The sequence below is a fragment of the Octopus sinensis genome, linkage group LG5, assembly GCF_006345805.1.
Source record: "Octopus sinensis linkage group LG5, ASM634580v1, whole genome shotgun sequence".
In the NCBI taxonomy this organism is placed as follows: domain Eukaryota; kingdom Metazoa; phylum Mollusca; class Cephalopoda; order Octopoda; family Octopodidae; genus Octopus; species Octopus sinensis.
Genome location: NC_043001.1, coordinates 21,747,606 through 21,767,838, shown reverse-complemented (window position 1 = coordinate 21,767,838; position 20,233 = coordinate 21,747,606). Strand labels below are relative to the sequence as shown.

Sequence of the window (20,233 nt, the reverse complement as noted above, 5' to 3'; positions counted from 1 at the left end):
CTACAGCTGGATGCCCTTCCTAACACCAACCACTCCGTGAGTGTATTGGGTACTTTTTACGTGCCACCGGCACAGGTGCTAGGTGAGGCTGACAATGGCCACGATAGGTTGGTGCTTTTTATGTGCCACCTGCATGGAGGCCAGTCGAGGCGGAGCTGGCAACGGCCACGTTCGGATGGTTCATTCTGAGTTATAATTTTGTTGAGTTCAGCATTGCCTTTCATCCTTTCAGGGTCGATGAAATAAGTACCAGTCATTCACTGGGGTTGATGTAATTGACTAGCTCCCTCCCACCAAATTTCAGGCCTTTGCTTATAATAAGATATTTGTATATTTGATTACCAGTTTTACTCTCATGGTGAAGAATGGTGGAAATAATTTATAGGAATTGACTCTGATTTCTTTGTCCTTCCAGACTGGATGACACTTGTATTGGTTGTATTCTGAAGTTTGTATTACAAATGAAAATATTACTTGGATTCATGACTCTTATCCTTTCTACCATGTGCACAAAGCCTGAAATTTGGGGGTGGGGGCTAGTCAGTTACATCAACCCAGTGTTCAACTGGTATTTATTTCATTGACCCTGAAAGAATGAAAGGCAAAGTTGAACTTGGCAAAATTTTTAACTGTTAAGTGGGGTTTCAGCTCTTTCAACATTTGACCCCTCACCCAGATGATCCAGCCAGGGTTGATCATATCCCAGTATGCAATGCTGTAGCAGCTAACCACTGGTCTGTCCCCTTTATTCAGATCCATCTAGGGGCCGCCCTCTCTGCACATTTTTGTGGTTGAATCTGTGTTCTTCCTCTTTGCTAGACCTGTAACTCCAAGTTCAGCCAGAGCTTTGCAGAGTAAATTCCTCACCAAATATTGCAATTTTTTTTTTTTTGCCTTAGTTGTTTCTCATTTGTAATCTTAAAACAGTTCTTTCTACTTCTTAAGGGTACATATGTGGACTAGTGAAGGTATGCGACCTAGTGGTCACGGTATTGGACTCATGATTATAAGATTGTGGTTTTGATTCCTGGAGCAGGCAATACATTATGTTCTTGAGCAAACCACTTCATTTCATATTGCTCTGGTCCACTCAGCTGGCAAAAATGAGTAATCCTGCTATGGACTGGTGTCCTGTCCAGAGATGAATATAAAATCCACATAAACTGGGCAACTGGCCTTAAGAGTCTAGATGACTTGGAAGGAGTTTTATATATGAGGACTATAAACGGAATCTTGGAGTTACTATGATATTTCCTCTCACAAACCTAATTGGTATTATCTCACACCCTATGAGCCGCAGAAGAATGCTTCTAAGTGTTTGCTCAACTTGTTGGAAATAGCACCCAAATCTCTCTTAATTCACACTCTACCATCTTAAAAAGAAAAGAAGGACATTGTCATCATCATCATCATCATCGTTTAACGTCCGCTTTCCATGCTAGCATGGGTTGGACGATTTTGACTGAGGGCTGGCGAACCAGCTGGCTGCACCAGGCTCCAATCTTGATCTGGCAGAGTTTCTACAGCTGGATGCCCTTCTTAACGCCAACCACTCCGAGAGTGTAGTGAGTGCTTTTTACGTGCCACCGGCAGTGCGGCCAGTCAGGCGGTACTGGCAACGACCTCGCTCGAATCTTTTTACACATGTCACCAGCACAGGTGCCAGTAAGGCGATGTTGGTAACGATCACGCTCGAATGGTGTTTTTTATGTGCCACCGGCACGGGAGCCAGTTGGCTGCTCTGGTGACGATCATGCGCGGATGGTGCTCTTGGCACACTACTAGCACAGGCACAAGTGCCAATGTTGGACTACATTGCATAAATATAATGTCTGGGAATAAGACAGGATAGTCTTCACAGGAGTGCCATTGATCATAGGTCAACCTGATCAGGACAACCCTGGGGCTAAACAATAACAACAGCAACAACCACAACTTGTCTCTCTGCTACCAGTAATACTCAGTTTCTCTTGCAGTTTCAACACTTCCTTCTGTTTATATTTATCTTCTTTACACAGTATTTCCACCTTACTTCAAACTTAAAACAACTGTTTGCCTACACACTACTGCTGCTACTGCTCCTGCTGCTACCTCTTTCCTTGTTTCCACTTTAACATCAACAAAGCTGAAACTGATGAGTTCAATAAAAGAATTTGGTGCTATGAATTGATAATCTTTCATACTCTTTTTACTCTTTTACTTGTTTCAGTCATTTGACTGCGGCCATGCTGGAGCACTGCCTTTAGTCGAGCAAATCGACCCCAGGACTTATTCTTTGTAAGCCTAGTACTTATTCTATCAGTCTCTTTTGCTGAACTGCTAAGTTACAGGGATGTAAACACACCAGCATCGGTTGTCAAGTGATGTTGGGGGGACAAATACAAATACACAAACATACACACACACGTACATATATGTATATATATATACATACACACACACACAAACATATACACACATATATGTATGTATACATATATACGACAGGCCTCTTTCAGTTTCTGTCTACCAAATCCACTCACAAGGTTTTGGTCGGCCCGAGGCTATAGTAGAAGACACTTTCCCAAGGTGCCACACAGTGGGACTGAACCCGGAACCATGTGGTTGGTAAGCAAGCTACTTACCACACAGCCACTCCTACGCCTTTATGTATCTTCACACCGTTACCATATTTAGTGTGTACAACACAGGCTCAGTATTTTATCATCATCATCATAATTTAATATCAGTGTTCTTTGTTGACATGGGTTGGGCAGTTCGACAGGATTTGCCTAGCTTGAGGGTTGTGTTGGTCTCCAATGTCTGCTTTGGCAAGGTTTCTACAGCTTGGTGCCCTTCCAAATTCCAGTCTTTACAAAGGTCACTGGGTGCTTTTTTTTTGTTTTGACACCATCATATATCTATGGTTTTATTGCATAATTTGTTGTAGTGCATATTGGATTTCGTTTTATGGCTGGCTCCCTTTTCCAGGAGACACACGACTTAGTGTTTAGGGGATTGTACTCATAATCGTAAAAATGTGATTTCAATTCCTGTTACAGGGCAATGTGCTGTGTTCTTGAGCAAAACACTTCATTTCATGTTGCTCCAGTCCATTCAGTTAATGAAAATGAGTATTCCTGTAACAAACCAATGTCTCATCCAGGTGGGGGGGAATATATGTCAGCATGCAGGAAACTGACTTTATGAGACTTTGACTTAAGAAGGACCTTTTTTGATACTTTGATCTTTTATAGAATAAACCATTGTGATAGTATGATTATGATTTTTGTTGAACTTCCACTGCTAAGGTTGTCTTCTATATATCTACCGTAAATCCTCGAGTATAGTCCACCCTTGAGTATAATATGCAGGGGATTTTTAGGGTGCTGTACCTCTGACAAACCTAAACCTTTGTATAATACGAACCCCTTCTCTAACTTGAGTCAAGGAGGTCTATATAATGTCCTTGGTTTGTAAAAATGTATACACTAATGTCCTTTATTATTATTGTATATATAACATAATGCAAACGTGTAGCTTTTTTGTGCATTTTGTTTGCAGAAAATAAAAAAATAACAGTAATAATGTTTAGTAAATGTTGCTTACTGCAAGTTATGGATGATTCTTTTATGACTTCATTGCTTTCAGGCTTAGCTTAAGGTATTTTCATGCTCGACATCACAAAATGCGTCTGAATAAACATTGCCGGACAGCAAATAGAGACTCGGACATTACTTAGAAAATAATTTTCATTTTTAACCTCGTGTATAGTACGCACTAAGGATTTTGACCTTTAAATTTTGGGGAAAAAATGCGGATTATACTTGAGGATTTACAGTATATCTGCTGTCACTGTATCATAAACTTTGCAAAAGAGAAAGGCAGGTGACAAAAGAAAATTTGCGAGAAGAAGCTTTCTTTGAGATTCATTGTTATTCAGCAAACCTATTATTTTCAGATCATGGTTTATATCATTCCTAGTTACACAGTTAACCAACATCTGAACATTTTTCTTTCATATAAATTTGTGTGATGGGTTGTTTCACTACTTAAACCCGTGACCAAGCTGTGTAGGTATGTAGGTTATGACTGTAGCATTTGAGAGGTCATTGTCTCAGATAAGGCTACATATGTAGTTTTATTTGCATTTGAAGAGTAAACTATCACTTCATATGGGATACTGTGACATTTGTATTGGTTACATTACCAACATCGAGTTCTTACATTAGAGTGCCTGTGGCACGTAAAAGGCACCAACCGATCGTGGCCGCTGCCAGCCTCCCCTGGCATCTGTGCTGGTAGCACGTAAAAAGCACCCACTACACTCACGGAGTGGTTGGCGTTAGGAAGAGCATCCAGCTGTAGAAACACTGCCAGATTAGACTGGAGCCTGGTGCAGCCTCCTGGCTTCCCAGACCCCGGTTGAACCGTCCAACCCATGCTAGCATGGAAAGCGGATGTTAAACGATGAATGATGATGATGATTATTTCATTTCTGAAGATCTCTGCCATTTCAACTTAGCCATATCACTCTTTGACTAGTTCCAAGCTTTAAAGCTTCATTTTAATTTTTCTCTCAAAGATAACCGTAAAATGTACTCTTTACAATGTTTGAAAAGTTCTATAGAAGTAGTTGAAAGCTTCTGTTATCTATGCAATGCAATTAACAGTGGTGGAGGCTACTCTGAAATCATACTAGTCAAAATAAGAATAGGGTGGTAAAAATTCAGGGAGCTATTTCCTCTACTGACACCAGGGGATTCTCTGTTTGTGCAAAGGGTAGATTGTACAATGATTGTGTATGAAGTGTGATAATGCATGGTAGTGAGACGTAGATACTGAATGTTGAGGATATACAAAAGCAGGAAAGAAATGAAGCTAGCGTTCTCCTCCATTGGATGTGTAATGAAAGTGTGCATGGACAATGGACTGAGCAAAAAACAAGGTATGAGATGAATTGGATGTTTTGCAAGAGAGTCGATACATGGGGATGTTGGTAATTGGGTAAAGAAGTACCAGGAGATCCATGTGGAAAGAAACAGTGCAAGAGGAAGATGAAGGGAGATTTGGGCAGAAGTGGTTGAAGTTGATCTCAGGATGTTGAAATCACAAAAGAAATGACATCGGAATGGAACAAATGGTAGGACATGAAATGGGAGAAGACCTGTACAGTGTATTCAACTGTGGAAAATGTGAATGTAAAAATGATGTTGAATTAGCATTATTTTGACAAATAACTAGAAATGTTGGAAAATATTATAAGCTTACTATGGGCAAGGGTTGTGCTTGTTCAAAAGTCATGGTCATCTGTAGCTAAAAGATATTTGAAAGAATTTCTGTATATACAAAAGAGAATTTTCTTTATATATTAGATAACAAGTAAAATTCAACTTCTGTAGAATGAGGCTACTAAGGTTTGACTAAAATAGAGGTTGGAGGAAAATGGATGTTGTAAACTATTTCAACCTTAAGTTGAGTCAGAAGAAATTTCAGTCTCAACTGATTTAGCATGATGTAACCCTTCACTTGAAATGCTAGTATAATATGAATATAATCTTACTAGCACTATGACCCAGCAATGCTGGGTCATAGTGCTAGTGCATGAATATACAGCTGCGTGCATGCGCACATACACGCGAGTACTGTCCAAATCTCCAACCAGTCACATACAGCTGCTGGCATTCAATTGGCGTATCAAGTTTCGGGCATTTTGATTGGGTTTTGGATAGAAAATTCACAAAAAAGTCACTTCTATCGAATTTTTAATGGCTTTGTAGGGTGACTGGGGAAATGTAAAGATGTGCACGACCACCCTTGGACGGTTTTGTATGACCATAGAAAGTGCGAGCCTTCTAACTGAAAAACTGTGGATTTGTATAAAGGGGACGGACAGAGAGAGAGAGAGAGATTTTGCCGTTTATATATACATACATATGTACTATTGGATACAATATTAATTTAGGTTAGGCAGTGAGCTGGCAAAATGTTTAGTGACATTTTGTTTGTCTGCACATTCTGAATTCAAATTCTATCCAAATTGACTTTGTCTTTTATCCTATGGAGTAGGACTTTGCTTTTAGAGCTGTTACCTCTACTGGCAACTTCATAGCTTTTAGAAGTAATAGTACCCTGAATATAAGTAATCTGTCCTTCCCTAGTTTTGAGTGAAGGGGAGATTCTATGATGTTTTTGTACAAAGTATGATATTGCATGGCAGCAGACTTGGTTAATGAGAATTAGCAATTAACAATTCAGTGGAGAATTTGCAGAGTCTTGAAAGAAATTAAGTAAGCTTGTTTTGCTTATTGTGTAATATTACTTCATGATTAATGGAGCACAAATGAGCCAAATTTGGTATAAGTGGAATTAGCTGTAGCAATAGAAGACAGAAGACTGCTGGTGTGGACACACAATTTCATTTGGAGTGATGACTTCTATGTAAAGAAGTGGCAAATGATCCAAGGGGAAGGAACTGAGGAAGACTTTGGAAGACATTGGAAGAAGTGATGAATGCTGATCTCAAAATGCTGATGATCACAGAGATGACATTGTAACATTTGGAAAGACACTATTGGAAAAGACTCACCTAACCCATACAAACATGAAAAAATAGCTGTAAAAAGTACGAGAATAGATCCACTACTAATTTGTATTTATTTTTTTCTGATATCTTTTATTTAGATATTTTCTTTCTTTTATACTAGATTTATTGTTTTCTAAACCTTTCACGCAGTCTCTAGTTTCAAAGCCTAATACATGGCTAAATTCTTTCATTGACAGTGATCTGGTCCATGACAAGCAGTCTAGTCCACTGTTGGATCAAAAGGGTGAAGATGGTCAGAGTATTGCTGATTATTCTTACAAAATATCCTCATCCCCTGAAATGTCAAGGCAAGTACATATAAATACATTAGATGGAAGTGACTGTAACACTGAAGAAGTACTTTCATTGGAGCTTAGTGACTGTGATCTTTTATCATCTCAGATACAACCAAATTTGCCATCCTCTGTCAATTTACTTGAGTGTCCGACATGTAAAAAGACATTTTCAACTAAGGGGAACTTGAAGACCCACCAGAGGAAGCATGAAGGAACACTTTTCAAATGTCCCCGATGTCCACGAAAATTCTTCAGCCAAAGTCTTCTGAACGAACATCTTAAAATTCACGATGGGAAAGTCTATAACTGCGATCACTGTGGGAAAGAGTTTTTCACCAGATGGGGTATAAGATTGCATCAGATGTCTCATGAAGGCCACTACAAAATGACTTGTAAGATATGTGGGCGTGGTTTCAATTCCCGAAGTACTTTCGAAGCTCACCAGAATATGCATAAAGATAACCGACCGTATAGGTGTGAACGTTGCAGGAAATGTTTTTATAACAATCGTTATCTTAAAAAACATTTAAAGATTTGCAACATTCCCTTAAAAAAATTACAAATGTAATTTATTCATCGAGAAAATTCAAACGAAAATTTTAATCTCGAAGAACATTTGGAGAGTCACAACAACCTAGACAAGTATCTTCAGCTAGCAGGCCTTGCTACTCTTGACTGATGAGGAGCAAAGACTCAGAAACATGCATGTCTCTAGATGCAGGCCTAGCTGGTGGGGCTGCTTGTCTCCCCTTCGTAAATATAAAGCACTGACTGCCTTCTCACATTTTATTTTTTCTATCGTTTTCCAGAGCTCCATCTAATTTCTTTCATATTCTCAAAAGACTTAATATCATCAGAAAAGTAGAGCTAACTCTTAGCTCCACTGTTCTGTTTGCATCTCAACATCCACACAACATCCCCATCTTAAGGGGTCACACTTGATAACAAGTACAATCTCTCCTCTCCTATATTGTCATTAGCTCTCCTTTCTGTTCTTGTATATTCCAAAAGCACTAATTTAACTTAGAAAAACAAATTAGTGTGCCTTGTGTATAATTGGTTATCAAATATGGAGTTACTCTTTTACTTGTTTCAGTCATTTGACTGTGGCCATGCTGGAGCACCGCCTTTAATCGAGTGACTCGATCCTGGGACTTATTCTTTTTGTAAGCCCAGTACTTATTCTATCGGTCTCTTTTGCCGAACCGCTAAGTAATGGGACATAAACACACCAGCATCAGTTGTCAAGCAATGCTAGGGGGACAAACACAGACACACAAACACACACACGCATATATATACATACATATATATACGACGGGCTTCTTTCAGTTTCCATCTACCAAATCCACTCACAAGGCTTTGGTCGGCCCGAGGCTATAGTAGAAGACATTTGCCCAAGTGGGACTGAACCCGGAACCATGTAGTTGGTAAACAAGCTACTTACCACACGGCCACTCCTGATGATTTTATTTATTAGACATTTTATTAATGTATTTATTTTGAGATGTTCTGTGTTTCTTTTAGTTACTTTAAATGTAACAAAAGAATTTAGTAAAATAACAGTTATCATTCAGCTAGGGTTAGGAACATAAATTGTGACTAAGGTTTGGTGGACATTTGTACTCAGAGCCAGAGCCAGTTTCAGCCCGGTTGGTAACAGAAAGGTTTATTTTATTATAATTCTTTTTAATATATTTATGAGGATACTTATTATAATCGGTTTTAATCATGGGTATTTATTGATTGCAGCGTATAATTATATTAGTATAGAATAGTTTGGGTGAAGCATTGTGTAATTATTAAATTAGATTAAAACTTGTTAAAAGGCTAAAACAATAGAAAATAAATGAAATATAGAAGTGTATTTCTTTGATATTTTGGGGTTAGAACCTCTTCATCAGGACATGGGGAGACTCGGGGGATGGTATAAAACTATTATCTTTGTTCAGAACCACGCAAGGCAGACTGGTTGCAATAACACCACCAGTCTATGCATGCCACTCACCTCTCACATACCTAAGCAAAGATAACAGCTCTATACCTTTTCCATTTCTAACCAAAAAATTAAGAAATACAAGGAAAAATATTAACTGTTTTGTTTCCACTTCTGTTTTTCATTGTTTCAGCCTTTAAACAAATTTTAATCTAATTTAATTATGTTAATTATTTATGTATAGGCATAGGAGTGGCTGTGTGGTAAGTAGCTTGCTTACAAACCACATGGTTCCAGGTTCAGTCCCACTGCATGGCACCTTGGGCAAGTGTCTTCTACTATAGCCTTGCGCCGACCAAAGCCTTGTGAGTGGATTTGGTAGACGGAAACTGAAAGAAGCCCGTTGTATATATATATATATATATATATATATATGTATGTGTGTGTGTATATGTTTGTGTATCAGTGTTTGTCCCCCACAACATCGCTTGACAACCGATCCTGGTGTGTTTACGTCCCTGTAACTTAGCGGTTCAGCAAAAGAGACTGATAGAATAAGTACTAGGCTTGCAAAGAATAAATTCTGGGTCAATTTGCTTGACTAAAGGCGGTGCTCCAGCATGGCCGCAGTCAATTGACTGAAACAAGTAAAAGAGTATTTTAATTTTTTTTTTTTACTTATCACGAAATCACTTTGTGTAAGGAAAGGAGTTTCATTGGTTCTTAGAACTTGTTTTACTGAATGTAGAGTGGGCCCATGGAGTGTCAAGGTTAACATTTGTTAAATCAGAATATAGATAAAACTAAATTCTATGCAGCACTTAGTTCAATATTCAACCATTTCAGTCAACGTCTTATCCTTGCCACTATCATAAATATGCTGTTTATTGATATTTTAAATCTTACTAGAACTATGACCTGGAAACGCTGGGTCATAGTGCTAATGTTTGCATATACAGCTGCGTGCGTGCGCACATACACGCGAGTACTGTCCAAATCTCCGACCAGTCACGTACAGCTAGCTGGCATTCAGTTGGCGTATCAAATTTCGGGCATTTTGAATGGGTTTTGGATTGAAAATTCACAAAAAAGTCACTTCTATTGATTTTTTAATGGCTTTGTGGGGTGACTGGGGAAATGTAATGATGTGCACGACCACCCTTGGACGGTTTTGAATGACCATAGAAAGTGCGAGCCCCCTAACTGAAAAATTGTGGATTTGTATAAAGGGCACGCACACAGACAGACAGACAGACATTTTGCTGTTTATATATATAGAGATATATCAATTTGTGGTCTGTGTGTGTGTGCATGCGTGCGTGTTAAATCATATTGAACATGCTCGAGTGCACTTGGATGTGAAAAGACCTGCTGAAGAGGTAGCCCTGGGAGAAAATTCTCTTCTTAGACATCATCATCATCGTTTAACGTCCGTTTTCCGCGCTAGCACGGGTTGGACGGTTCGACCGGGGTCTGGGAAGCCAAGGGCTGCACCAGGCTCCAGTCTGATCTGGCAGAGTTTCTATGGCTGGATGCCCTTCCTAACGCCAACCACTCCGCGAGTGTAGTGGGTGCTTTTTACGTGCTACCTGCACAGGTGCCAGGGGGGGTCCGGCATCGGCCACGATCGGCTGGAGCTTTTAATGTGCCAGTGGCACGGAAGCCAGCCAAGGCGGCACAGAAGCCAGCCAAGGCGGCACGGAAGCCAGCCAAGGCAGCGCTGGCAACGTTCGGATGGTGCTTTCTATGTGCCACTGGCACAGAAGCCAGTCGGAGCGGCGCTGGCATCGGCCACGTTCGGATGGTGCTTTTTATGTGCCACCGGCACAGAAGCCAGTCGGGGCGGCGCTGGCATCGGCCACGTGTGTATCATTTTATATCTAACTATTCATCGATCCATCCATCTATTCACACACACATACACACAGCTATCTCTCTGTATATTTATGTTATCATTTTTATTTTTTAAATTTAATCTAATAAAAAAGGAGCTGATCCCTAAATAAGACACAAGGCTCTATTGAAAATTTTTTGGTTATTTTGTTCTTGTTCGCCACCTGGTTTCATGCAACACTTGTTATTTGTCTTGACTAATTGAAAGTAACTTGGTTGTCACATTACTAACAATCTCCTTTGAGTTTGCATGAAGTATTTTCCTGTGATAATTTCAAAATTTTAGTTTATATATAATGTCCTCCTTCATCACTTCTCTCAACACTTATAACTGTACTTAAATTTAGTTTGGTCTTTTGACTATTCAGTGTAAATGCAGAGAACCTCAAAAGTCTTAGTGACAAAGTTCAGAGAGTTACTACCTCTGTTAGTAATGAAGGGCCTCTCCCTCAGAGTGAAAGGCAGATTGTACGATGCCTGTGTATGAACAGCTATGCTACATGGCAGTGAGACATGTGCTGTAACCACTGAGGGTATGCAAGGACTTGAAAGAAATGAAGCCAGTATGCTTCGGTGGATGTGCAATGTCAGTGTGCATATATAACAGTGTAAGTGATTTGAGAGAAGAACTGGATATATGAGGCATCAGATGTAGTGTGCAAGAGAGATGACTGCACTGGTATGGTTATGTGATGTATTTGGATGAAGACAGTTGCATGAAGAGGTGCCGGTCTCTAATTGTAGAGGGAACATGTGGAAGTGGTAGACTCAGGAAGATGTAGGATAAAGGATCTATTGATGTTGGGACTCACAGAGGGGATGGTAGGGGACTGAGACTCCTGGTTGTTTGCTATGCTTGAAAAGGTGCTCAAGCTAAGTAAAAGCAGGGTTGTTTTTGCATATAGGCTGGCCCCCTGCAATCCTCTTCAGCTGAGCATCCCTAATCTTGTGAGTTCATAGGGGCTGGTGCTACATAAAAAGCACATGTACTGGTGCCACATAAACGTACAAATGCCGGTGTTGCGTGAAAGCACCTGGTACATACTATAAAGTGGTTGGCATTAGGAAGGGCATCCGATCATAGAAACCATGCCAAAACAGATGACTGGAGCCTGAACAGCCCTTCAGCAGGTCAGCTCCTGTGAAACCCATGCCAGCATGGAAAATGGATGTTAAATGATAATTATGATGATGATGATGAATAAAAAAGAGCAGGCATGGGTGTGTGGTTAAGAAGCTTACTTGGCAACCATGTGGTTTTGGGTTCAGTCATATTGCACCTTGGGCCACCTTGGGCCAGAGTCTTTCTTGTCTTGGGCCACCTCAGGATAGTTAAAAATAAACCATGTTCATTATTTGGAAACATGGATCATGGAGAATTTTACAAGTTGAATTTGCCAAGCCCTAAGATTGTGAAAAAAGGAGGGGAAGAAACTCATAATTTTGAAATCAAGGCAGTTATGGAATATCAGAAGATATCTGAAAGTCTGTTGGTTCACTGGTATTCAACACTGAAATTAAGTTGTAAATAAATTGAACCGAAATATATATAAGTTACAAAATTTACACATTAAAAGAATTTACCTAAACTATTTACAAAGATTGTAATCTAAAAGAATAAATGGCTAGAATCAAAGATAATTTCTGTTTTCTGTCATGAATTTGGTGCTAGTAATTGTCCAGTAGCTATGCTTTCCAAGTCTTTTGACCCTTTAGGATTTTAACCATACTTAGAAAAAATAAGTACTGGAGTCAATTTGTTCAACTAAAACCCTGTAAAGCAGTGCTCCAGTATGGTCCCAATCCAATGATTGAAGCCAGTAAACGATAAAAGATGATGAAAGTACCAAACTCTAACCATGACCTAAATGAAGTAAACCACACATGCACACATGCATGCATACACACACAAAATTTACCAAAAGCAGCAGTTCAACCTAGTTAGCAAATTCTAGAGACTCTTTTGAAATATAGCCATTTCAGAATTAGATTGACTCACATATAAAAAAATCTGGAAGATTTTGTAGCACACAATAGTTTCCTTATAATCAGGCCAATTGTGACCCTAAGTTTTACCATTGTTGTTTATAAATTCCAATGTTGAATTAAGTATTTCATTGGAGAAATTATGTTTATACCAGTCAAGTCTTTTATGGTTTACCGTAAATCCTTGAGTATAATCTGCATTTTTTTCCAAAAATTTAAAGGTCAAAATCCCTAAGTGCGTACTATAAATGAGGTCAAAAATGAAAATGATTTTCTAAGCAATGTCCGAGTCTCTATTTGCTGTCCAGCAATGTTTATTCAGACGCATTTTGTGATGTCGGGTGCGAAAATACCTTAAGCTAAGCCTGAAAGCAATGAAGTCATAAAAGAATCATCCATAACTTGCAGTAAGCAACATTTATTAAACGTTATTACTGTTATTTCTTTATTTTCTGCAAACAAAATGCACAAAAAAGCTACACGTTTGCATTATGTTATATATACAATAATAATAAAGGACATTATTGTATACATTTTTACAAACCAAGGACGTTATATAGACCTCTTTGACTCAAGTTAGAGAAGGGGTGCGTATTACACACAAGGTTTAGGCTTTTCAGAAGTACAGCCCCCTAAAAATCCCCTGCGTATTATACTCAAGGGCAGGCTATACTCGAGGATTTATGGTATTTTCTTTTTTATTCTCCTAGATCTGTGGTTTTCAGCCAGGGTCCACATGATCCTTTGGACTCCATATAAGATTTTGTTGTTAAAATCTATTTGTAATAAATAAGTTATACCACAAAATATTAAAATTTTTTTTTTATATAATTCCTAATAATATTTAATTATAAAAATACAGGAGGATTTTTTTTATATACATGAATGGCTATGGAAGTCTAGTTTGCATAAAATAAGAATCAAAGGGTTCCATAGGCATAAAATGGTTGAGATGAAGAATAAGATATCTCTGCTGTGACCAAAGAAAATTTTTAACTCATTTGTAAATCATTTCACCTCTCATAGCTAAAAGTTTCCCAGTGCTTCAGTTTCATGAAATTTTTCTGTAAATCTTTCAGTAATCATTATCAAACATCCACCTTCCATGCTGGCATGGGTGGGATTGTTTGACAGGCGCTGGCCAGGTAGAACCCTGCACCAGACTTCTGAGACTGTTTCAGCAGGATTTTTACAGCTGGATGCCCTTCCTAACCCCAATCACCCAGCAGAGTGGACTTAGTACTTTTTACATGGCAGAAGCACAAATGAAGGTGGTGAGCTGGCAGAAATGTTAGCACGTCTGGCGAAATGCTTAGCGGTATTTCATCTGCCATTACATTCTGAGTTCAAATTCCGCCGAGGTCGACTTTCCTTTTCATCTTTTGAGGTCTATTAAATAAATACCAGTTACGCACTGGGGTCGATATAATCGGCTTAATCTGTTTGTCTGTCCTTGTTTGTCCTCTCTATGTTTAGCTCCTTGTGGGTAGTAAAGAAATAGGTATTTCGTCTGCCGTTTCGTCTGAGTTCAAATTCCACCGAGGTTGATTTTGCCTTTCATCCTTTCGGAGTCGATAAATTAAGTACCAGTTACGCACTGGGGTCGATGTAATCAACTTAATCCATTTGTCTGTCCTTGTTTGTCCCCTCTATGTTTAGCCCCTTGTGGGCAGTAAAGAAATAAGAAGCACAAATGAAGTCTGTTTTGGCAAGGTTTTTACAGCTAGATGCCCTTCCAAGCACCAACAACTTTACAGTGTGGACTGGATGCTTTTTAATTGGCACCTGCACTCACGGGGTTACCATGTAACCTAGAAGACAAAAATCTTTTGAGAAGGGAGGGGGAATTGAAGGAGGTGCTCTTGTGTCAGATGATGATAGGTTGTAGTTGATACAATAAATTCTGTTTGAGATATTAACTAAGAAAACAGTTGAGAATTACACCAAAATATATCTAGAGGTAATACTCCTGAATACAGGAATACTCACAGGTAATACTCACAGTCATTATTTTTAAGTTGCCACACAAGTTTATGTTGAGTTACTGTAAATCTTTATATCCCAGAATTCTTGGATGTGGCAAGCACTATTAACCCTTTCATTACCAACCTGGCTGAAACCGCCTCTGGCTTTGTTTTACAAATATCTTGTTTTCATAAGTTTTGAATTAAAATCTACCACCAAACCTTAGTCATAATTTATGTTCCTCACTAGCTTAATGATAACTGATTTATTTTACTAAATTCTCTGTTATATTTAAAATAATTGAAGGAAACACAGAGCATCTCAATAGAAATATGGTAACGAAAGGGTTAAAAGGCTTAATATGAAAGAAGTATATCTAGTATTGTCACCATACTTGCCTCCTAAATGTTCATTCAATTTTGAAGTTGTCTCCCCTGCCTTGACCAGCGTTAATAATTCATTAGTTTCTTTTCCTTTCACTATGGGTAAATTAAAATTAGAAATTTCCTTTTTTTTTTTGCTTTCTGCATTATGTTATCTCCTACTTATATATTTCAGGTGTCATCTCTGGCATATTTCTCCACAGTCATTAATTTATGCAGGTGTTTTGCTAGTTACTTAAAAAAATAGCTCAGGAATGTTATTTTGAAGTGGTGGTTTGCCTTAGTGTTGGTCAGCTGGAATAAACTGTTAGTAGGTCTATGTGCTCGCTCCTAAGTCATATAACTGGTACAACTACTACTACTGCTAATATTATTGATAGCAGTCACTGCTCTTTAGCATCAAAATAAGGTGTAGGCATGGGTGTGTAGTTAAGAAACTTTCCTTGCAACCACATAGTTTTGGGTTCAGTCCCTCTGTGTAGCACCTTATGCAAGTGTCTTCTACCATAGCCCTGAGTCAACCAATGCCTTGTGAGTGTATTTGATTGATAGGAACCCGTTGTATGTGTGTGTGTCAGTGTGTCTGTGTAACTTAGTGGCTCAGCAAAAGAGACAGATGGAATTAGTATCACACTAAAAAAAAAAAAGAACAAACTACTTGTGTTGATTTGTTCAATTAAACTCTTCAAAGTCCCAGTCTAATGACAGAAACAAATAAACAATAAATGAGAACGTCACAAATTAATTCCACCACATTTAATATCAATTTTCTGTTTATTCATTTTGTGTTGTTTAACCCTTTTGCTAGCAAACAACATATCTAAGACCACCCCTGGTTCTATAGTACAAGTTGTTTTACTAAATTTAATATATTCAGAATTAATTGAAACAAAAATATATTAACAAAAGGGTTAATGTATGCTGTCCATGTTAGCATGACAAGGACTGCTTCAAATTTGAGGCAAGATTTTTATGGTTAGATGCTCTTCCTGTTGCTAAACCTTATTTATTCTCTTTACTCTTTTACTTGTTTCAATCATTTGACTGCGGCCATGCTGGAGCAACACCTTTATCATCCTCATCATCATCATCATTTAGCGTCCGTTCTCCATGCTAGCAAATCGACCTCAGGACTTATTCGTTGTAAGCCTAGTACTTATTCTATCGGTCTCTTTTGCCGAACTGCTAAGTTACAGGGACGTAAACACACCACCATCGGTTGTCAAATGATGCTGGGGGGGGGGGGGGACAAACAACACACAAACATATACACACACACATATACATATATATATATATATATATATATATATATATAATATATATATATATATATATATATACACATATTCGATGGGCTTCTTTCAGTTTCTGTCTACCAAATCCACTCACAAGGCTTTGGTCGGCCCGAGGCTATAGTAGAAGACACTTGCCCAAGGTGCCACACAGTGGGACTGAACCTGGGACTATGTGGTTGGTAAGCAAGCTACTTACCACACAGCCACTCCTATGCCATGTTTTTTTCTTTTTTTCTATCAGTGCTCATGTTATATCAAAGGTGTAAACAGCTTATGAGAAGCATTAATATTGATGTGGTATTGTATTTCAGAGTGTGTATATTTTGAAAGGTCAAATAATTCAACAAAATAGACAAATTTATTTTGGGTTACCACTTCATAATTTAGTAAATTTAAGAGATTTAGTGTCCTTCCGAACACTTCAATGATTTCATGCAAGCATGCCACCCACCATGGTCCCACATGCATGTTCTTAATTTGTCAATATTTGCCATTCCACTGTCCTGAAGCAAGCTGTCCACATAGATTAAGAAGTAATATTGGTAAATATCATTATGTGCAGAGTGAACAGCAAGAATCAGAACATTAACTTCTATAAATAATAAAAAGTTTTGAATGGTACAACAATGCTCTATAATACAGACAATGGGCTATATACCTGTTGTAATTTAGTCAAGGCACGTGGCTTAGTGGTTAGGGTATTCGACTGACAATTGTAAGGTCGTGAGTTTGATTCTCGGCGACGTGTTGTGTCCTTGAGCAAGACACTTTATTTCACGTTGCTCCAGTCCACTCAGCTGGCAAAAATGAGTTGTACCTGTATTTCAAAGGGCCGGCCTTGTCACACTCTGTGTCACGCTGAATCTCCCCGAGAACTACGTTAAGGGTACACGTGTCTGTGGAGTGCTCAGCCACTTACACGTTAATTCCACGAGCAAGCTGTTCCGTTGATCATATCAGCTGGGACCCTCGTCGTTGTAACCGACGGAGAGTGCTCCTTTAATTTAGTCAACCATAGTCTGATATGATATTTCGGAATAATATTCCTTCTTCAGATATTCTTAGATGAAGTTGCTGCTATAATCGGTTTTCTAGAAAACCGATTGTCTGTATTATAGTGAATTGTCCATATAATAATTGTCCATATATAGCCCATTGTCTGTATTATAGTGCATTGTCCATATAATAATTGTTGACTGTATTATAGTGTATTGTTGTACCATTCAAAACTTTTTATTATTTACAAACAATACACAATGCTTCAAGTGAACTACAGTACTCTCCTATTAAATTCCGTATTTATACTTAATATGTTCTGGCAGATTTGAATGTTATGCTAATCACTGTTGTATTTCATTATTTGAGAACAGTTTCTCTTTTTAGATGAATGTCTGATTATAACACACTAAATTCATTAACATAAGCCCCAAAGATCCCTTATGGATTCCTCTGAAAGTTATTCTCCAATGAAGATATACAAAAGTGATTAGCATAATCATGTTTGAATCTGCTGGAATGTATTAAAAATGAATTTGTAAGTCATCATTAGTTATTTGAATTATTTTTTTTATTAATAATTATTAGTTATTACCTCCACATTAAAGAAGGCAGAGGTATTATTTCAGTCGTATTTGTTTGTCAGTGGACAAGATTTCTCCAGAACTGCTGGATGGATTTGGATGAAACTTTCAAGGATGTTTGGCCTTGTGACTGGCACAAAGTAATTAGATTTTGGGATTGATCTGGTACCGGACAAGGATTATTTGTTATATTTACTTTACATGATTATGATCTTATGTTAACTTTTAAGGTTCTCAATTATCTCCCTTTAGGCTGTAACTATTTTGAATGGTGAATTTGTTAACTTTGGCTTATTTTAGATAAGGATAAACTATTTATTAGTGTTACTAAATTTTATACTGCCACCTTCACATTTCATGACTACCATTGGGATCGATTAGGTACCAGACAAGGAGTTTGCATTATTTTTCCGTTTTTTTTTTACTTAATTTTTGAGAGTTCATTTTTAGTATTCTTGTTTGTGAGAGCAGTCAAGTTCATTTCAGATATTCTCATTTTAAAAATCATCTCTGGCTAATCGTTGAGAGGACATTTGTGTTGCCTTGGTGGAGATTTGCACATTCTGAGTGCTCTTGTTTAAATTACTTTTTATTCAAAGCTGTGTTTTGAATTTTTAACCATTTTGAAGAATAACACTTATTCTCCTTGATTAATTTTTTTTTTTCCTCTCTCATTTCAGCAGCAGTCCTATTGAGGTGGAATTAGAGAGTAGTTCATCTCCAACTGTCTATGAAATTGAAGAATGTGATTCTCAGGAAAAGATGGTTATTGGACAAATCGGTGCCACTGCCTCCAGTGATAAAGTGGAATTCATCTGTACAATCTGCCATACCTCATTCCTATTTGCCGAAATCGTTGTGTCACATTTGAGAAATGTGCACAACGTTCTCTTAGATGATATTCCAGAATTTGTTGTAGTTGGTAGTCACTCCAGTGGTGAGAATATTGCCAATAGCAACTCTTGTATAGAATGTGGTTTCAGTTCTCAGAATCCTGATTATTTACCTTTTCATCGGTATTTTCAGCATGCTGTGCCATTGCCCGCTAATTGCACCCTCTTCAAATGCGAGTTCTGTAATGCAGAATTTATAAGGAAACGTGGCCTTACTGAGCATATACAACAGTTTCATAAAGATGAAGCACATTTCATGTGTGAACATTGTGGCCGGACATACAAGATCCAAAACTGTCTTCAAAAGCATATTTATAATTGTCATAATAGTGAGCGCAAATGGTCATGCCTTTATTGTGGACGGACATTTAAAAAACAAGACCATTTGAAAGTTCATATTCGTTTGCACACTCATGAAAAACCATTTGCATGTCATGTTTGTGACTATAAAAGTACAACAAAAGGTAACCTAAAAGCACATTTGATGAGACGACATTCCATAGATATTGATACTGTCGAACATTTTAAAATTAATAAAAACAAAACAACTCCAATTGAAATCAGTCTATAAAAGTTCTTTGTAACCCCCCTTGGCCAAACTTGGTGTTAGCTTTTAATGTCTAAATGAATTTTCTTAGCACCCATCTACAAACAAGGAACAAATTTTTAAATTTTCACTTTTCTATAAAAAGTAAATAATTTTTGTAGCTGTTACAAAAATAATATTATAACCATTGCTGGATGAGGTTCCAAATGAATTAGCTACCGTAAGGAGGTTCAAGAAGCTGTTATCTCAACAGGTGATATAGAATTTCTTAACTCATACAAATGTATGTATGTAGCGTATGTGCATGCATATGTCTGTGCATGCATGTGTGTGCGTGTGTATGCATGTGTGTGTGTGTGTGTTGAATAAAAGTGTATAAAATGATATCTTGCCTTTACATAACAATATTTTCCAAAGAAAAAATGTGAAAATGTTTATTAATAATTTTTGTTTTGATTTGTAAATGTTTGTGAAAATACAAAAATAAACAATTTATGAAAGGATTCTTTTCAGTCTGTTATTTATAACTAGCACTGTGACCCAGCGTTGCCGGGTCATAGTGCTAGTGCATGCATATACAACTGCAAGCGTGTGCACATACACGTGAGTACTGTCCAAATATCCGACCAATCACAAACAGCTAGCTAGCATTTAATTGGCGTATCAAGTTTCGGGCATTTTGATTGGGTTTTGGATAGAAAATTCACAAAAAAGTCACTTCTATTGATTTTTAAATGGCTTTGCGGGGTGACTAGGGAAATGTAAAGATGTGCATGACCACACTTGGACGGTTTTGAATGACCATAGAAGTGCGAGCCCTCTAACTGAAAAATTGTGGATTTGTATAAAGGATACACACACACACACACAGATAGGCATTTTGCCGTTTAT

The 20,233-nt window shown here is 37.9% G+C and overlaps 1 protein-coding gene across 8 annotated transcripts in view; it reads left to right on the top strand.

Annotated features, from left to right (window-relative positions):
• Positions 1-19,843, top strand: part of LOC115211989 (gastrula zinc finger protein XlCGF48.2) — a 38,795-nt gene extending 18,952 nt beyond the window's left edge. For 6 of the 8 annotated variants that reach the window (XM_036503210.1, XM_036503209.1, XM_029780764.2 and 3 more), the window contains exon 4: positions 18,583-19,843. In XM_036503210.1, the coding sequence (XP_036359103.1) occupies positions 18,583-19,366 (784 nt within the window). In that variant the 3' untranslated portion in view covers positions 19,367-19,843. Of the gene's footprint in view, positions 1-6,762; positions 6,878-18,582 lie in introns of all 8 variants that reach the window. The other 2 variants (XM_036503213.1, XM_029780767.2) reach the window with 2 other exon arrangements.
• The last annotated feature ends 390 nt before the right edge of the window (positions 19,844-20,233 follow it).